Source organism: Epinephelus moara, chromosome 7, assembly GCF_006386435.1.
Source record: "Epinephelus moara isolate mb chromosome 7, YSFRI_EMoa_1.0, whole genome shotgun sequence".
NCBI lineage: Eukaryota > Metazoa > Chordata > Actinopteri > Perciformes > Serranidae > Epinephelus > Epinephelus moara.
Genome location: NC_065512.1, coordinates 2,233,973 through 2,238,865, shown reverse-complemented (window position 1 = coordinate 2,238,865; position 4,893 = coordinate 2,233,973). Strand labels below are relative to the sequence as shown.

Sequence of the window (4,893 nt, the reverse complement as noted above, 5' to 3'; positions counted from 1 at the left end):
GCTTTAGCTAACGTTAGCTTCCATAGCAAAAGATAATGTAAGATTGGCTTCCTGTGACATCATCCATCCACTGAGTGAGAGCATACGGGTCGGCCAGTCTGGTCCCGTTGGTCAGTGTTTACTTATTCAAGTAACACTGGCGGTCCCGGAGAGTGAGTGACCTCACATGGTGCGTTGGTAAATTCAGTCACACATATCATCTTCTTCCATTGTCGCAAACGAGCCAACAGATCTTGCTAGCTAGCACTAGCTAATGTCTGTGGAGAATTGTTTTGCCTCCAGCTAAACCCTTGCTACTTGCCAAAAGCTGTTTTTAAACTTAAAAAGTTATAATGTTTTGGAGCCACTTACACAAAGAGACACCACAAAGTAATTAAGGTCCTTGTATATGATTTCAGGTCAAATTTTTCATGTCGTCCTCCCAGTCACTGAATGCAGAAAGATGTGGTTCTGTAAAACCGTCCGATCGCTGAGTAGCACCAAGTAGCACAGCTAGCACTGACCAGAGGAATGAAAACATCAGGGAGATTAACAACGGGCAGGGCAGCACAGGGTGAATAAAAAGCAGCCAATCAGAGACACCCTGGTTAAAAATGATATCATTATTAGTACTTTGTGGTTATATCACTCATTTGATGAGAGGCTTTCATCATGGACCCCCCGGGGTCTCTGATTGGACACTAGCGGTGGCGTAGTGGAGCTAAGCTGCAAAGCGGCATCAATTTATGTGGCAGCAGAGATCAAACAAGTAAGGTGGACACATATATTAAAGCTAAGATGATCAGTGGATCCTAAAAAGGCCTGCAAACAAATCCCACTGAAATCACTGGGTAATTACTGAGCCAGTCAGCTCGAACTGGTGCTGCTGTTTCGTCTCAACAGAACATAAAAATTGTTGGATTCAGTTCAACCTCAAGTACACTTCACAAATTGCTTCTTCCAAAAACTCTTTAGTTCTAAGTGTTGATCGTTACTGTGTGACCCGCAAAGGTCTGCAGATGTCTCATAAAGAAAAGTCTGCCTGCACAGCTGAGCTCATGGCATTTAACACTGAAATACATTGAGCAGATCAACAGTTTTAAGGAACTTCTTTCTACCAGAATACATTTGCCAACAGTACATTTCTGCACAGATGGAAGCAGCACATGGTGGATCATATGAAACGGGCTGTAGCATAAGGTCACGTTGCATGTTATTACAAGTTAGTTCCACATTTCTGTTTAAAATCCCAGAAAACTCTTTAAGATCTTCTTCTCCAGCCCGCCTCCTCCTCCTCCTCCTCTTCCTCACTCATCTTGTTTGCTACTTTTACTAAAGGAAAATTAGCAATATTTGAAATTCTTTCCTCCACCCCCCAGCCTCCTCCATTACAGCTCACCACTCCAACCAACAGCTGACTATTTACTGGAGTTTACCAGCCTCTCAGTCTTTCGATGTCTGATAGTCCACCACTAACTTTTTTGTCACATCTCGTCAACAAAAATGAAACATAGATTTCATCTTAGTTTGCACTCTCAAAGATTTATTTTTAGCTTATCGTTGTCTCATTTTCATCATGGAAAAAAGGTTGGTGAAGAAAAATGTTTGTTTAAATTAAGACTGTTTCTTTTCCTCCTCTCCCACAGCAAGGTCCTTGACCTTGTATCTTCCAGCCCCCTCATCGCCTGCTCTCTTGACCCTTTCCCCTCCACTCCTCTCTAGTCTGTCACCTCTGACCCCCTGATCTTCTTAACCCACCTTATCAACACATCTTTAGTCTCAGAGCAGCAAATTCTCCCCCCCTCTGTCCTCAGACTACTGGACATGTCTGCTGCATTAAACACAGTGACCCAACAGACCCTTCTCTTGACTCTTCATGGCTCGTTCCTTCCAGGTGACATGGAAAGGATCTGTCTCACAACAGGAGTTCCACAAGGCCCAGTTCTGGGCCCTCTTTCCTTCTCCCTTTACATGAGGACGCTCAGTGCTGCCATACACTCACATCGCTTCCAATCCCTGTTATGCGGATGACACCCAGCTATTCTTGTAATTTCTCCATCTGACACTCAGGTAGAGGCATGCAGTGCCGCCTGCATGGCTGACATCTTGGAGTGATTGTCAAGGCAGCACTCAAAGGTCAACCTTGACGAGACAGAGCCTGTGTTCCCCCAGGGGAGCTTCAGTGCACATACAGGGACCAAATTATTTGTATGATGCTTTTGTAACTTTTTAGCTGTTCTAAATATCTCATCATAATCATTCTGTCAATCTTCTTTCTATCTTTCTGTCTCTCCATAGTGCGACGGGATCATCTTGGACCTCAGCAACACCTCCTTAGAGGGCATCGCTGTGCTCAACATCCCCAGCATGCACGGCGGCTCCAACCTGTGGGGTGAGACAAAGAAGAGGAGGAACTACAACCGCATGAGCAAGAAGGTTCCTGACAGGATGCCAGCCAGCACCGTCACAGACACTAAAGAGCTGAAATTCTGCATGCAAGGTGAGTCAGAGCAGATACATGAGGGCACTGTTGTGGTTTATGTTGTTGACATGATTGGTGGTAAAACCGCCCTAAGCTGGCTGTGCAGTTGTTTACTCTTGAGGAGAGCACTGGTGCCCAACTAGGCGGAAGTGTTACCTTTAAAATCACCACAGAGGGCTGCCCTCAAAGTTTAAACTTTGACCATGTTTGCCACTTACCTTTCAAAGTGCAACCAATGAGATAACAGCTGTGTTTGACGTAACCATAAGTGAGAAGCATCTGTAGCGTCTGGGTCTACCGGGTTCATGAACTGGCATATAGGTTATAAACTTAGCTAACTCTGATGCTAAAGTTATCTTGGTTGTTTGTCTGTTAGCCAGGCCAGGCAGACACAGTGACAGGGATTATTCTTCGTATCACAAGCCTCTGGTCTGAATGGCCTTCTTTTGAAATAAACTGAAATGCGTCTGACACAAAACAGCCTTCTTCTTTGAGGTTTAACCCACACAAAACAGTCTGCGACTGCAACTGTTGTTGCCTTGATGACGTCCCTGAGGGACAGGAAGCGCTGGCAGAACTGGTATTATAAAGACAGTAACAACCATCAAACATCTGGTTTAGATAAAGGCCGAGAAATAAGCGTCAGCATTGTGTCAGAAGGGAGGAAACAGAATGTTCAGTCAATAAATGCTGACAGTTATAGAACAGATACTGCACATGTCCATTCATTCTTCAGTCTGTGTTCAGAGTTATACCTGTACGAGCAGTCAGCCTCTGTTTGAGTGACACGTTGAGTTTTGGAGGAGCAAACAGAGGCAGAGCTGTGATACTTATTCTCTTTATTGTCTCTTCTTTGTGTCTGACCTCCTGCATGCCTACATTAAAATGTGTCTCATATCCAGATTGTATTCAGATATGATTTCATCTGCCCCTCTCCACTGTCCACACTGATATCTGATTGAGACACGATTCCTGTGTTCAGGTCAAACAACAGAACACCACTCTTCTCATTTGCACACATTCAAATAAAACCGAACCACCTAGGGGAAATGCAGACAACTATTAGAGAGCAACAAACAACAAAAACAGTTCATGTCACTAAAATACTTAGATTACTTTACTTTTTGGCTCCTGAGTGTGTCACAGCTGCTCATTAAGAAAGTCCAGTCTGTATCTAAACCATCTGATATTTGAGACATCTTGATGCATGTGTCACTGTGGACAGTGACATTTCAGCAGTGTGTGACACCAGCAGATAAACAGTGTGTGTGTGCTCACTACCTGAGTGTTGGGTTTATCTGCCGCTACTGTACACATAAAGGTCAGTTTACTCATCAGGAGTGAGTACTACTCAGCCTGGGAGAACAGTTGTACAGTGTCCTCTGTGGCTCTGGAGCTTTGTCAAGTCTGAGGAAATAAACCAGGAGATATCTCACATCACATGTTCAACAGAACACCTGACTTACAAACTGCATGTTTGGAGTTTGAAAGACACAACCTGACCAGTGAGGTCTGACAGAAGGGTGGTTGCAGTTTGGGAGATTGGCTCAATACATATTTAGGAATGAAAGTCAGAATATATTTGCCGCTGATGCTTTCATTTCATTTCAAACAGCCCAGTTGCCAGAGGAAAATAATGGCATTGTACTTTTTTGCAAACCATGGGTATGTTACACTTTTACGTTTTATACGCATCATATCAACGTCTCTGAAGTGATGTAGAACATGTGTTGACTCGGTCATTGGGAGGTGGAGGGGACAATGGATGGTGTGCCACCTGGGAACAGAAGGGGAGACATTTGGTCCGATACTAATGTCGACCTTGAAACTTTGCTGATTGTACAGATCTTCTGTGCTGACGGGGGAATAAGTGTGACCAGCATCCATGTTTTAACAGACATGGATAGAAACTGTCAGAGAAACTTGACTGGTTTTCTGAGGGATACAACCGCAAGGTGGTACTTCTAGTTTACCAAGACCTTGTTGTGTTTTCTGCCTTGTAGTGCCCCCAAACAAGCTATTTTAAAATCAATCAAATTCAATCAAAACGTGATCTTTTTCTCACCATAACCAAGAGGTTTTTGTGCCTAAAATTAAAGGGCCAGTGTGTAAAATGGGTTGAAAACAGTGACATCAGTGGTCAAATTCTAGATTGCAGGGCTCACTCGCTCACCCCTCCCGTCGGGTAAATGATGGTGGCCTTGTAGGGACAAAAAGCCTTGCACACGAGTTTTTCAGGAGTAGGTCTATCTAGCGACAAGGTGAATGTTTATTTAGAAATCTAAACCATGTTACGATATTTTAATGAATCCCTCACGAGCAGGAGACCAGAGGAGCGTTCCGGAAAAAGGCCCATTTATTTGAGCACTCCAGAAACTCTGGTAACACTCCAGGGGGTAAAAGACTCCGTCCCAAACTCTGACTCTTCTAGC

The 4,893-nt window shown here is 44.0% G+C and overlaps 1 protein-coding gene across 1 annotated transcript in view; it reads left to right on the top strand.

The window, feature by feature from the left end:
• The window catches only part of LOC126393333 (diacylglycerol kinase beta), a 145,103-nt gene that overhangs the window by 108,822 nt on the left and 31,388 nt on the right, over positions 1-4,893 (top strand). Inside the window, exon 21 of the mRNA XM_050049440.1 lies at positions 2,278-2,479. Coding sequence (XP_049905397.1) covers positions 2,278-2,479 — 202 coding nt within the window. The remainder of the gene's footprint in view (positions 1-2,277; positions 2,480-4,893) is intronic.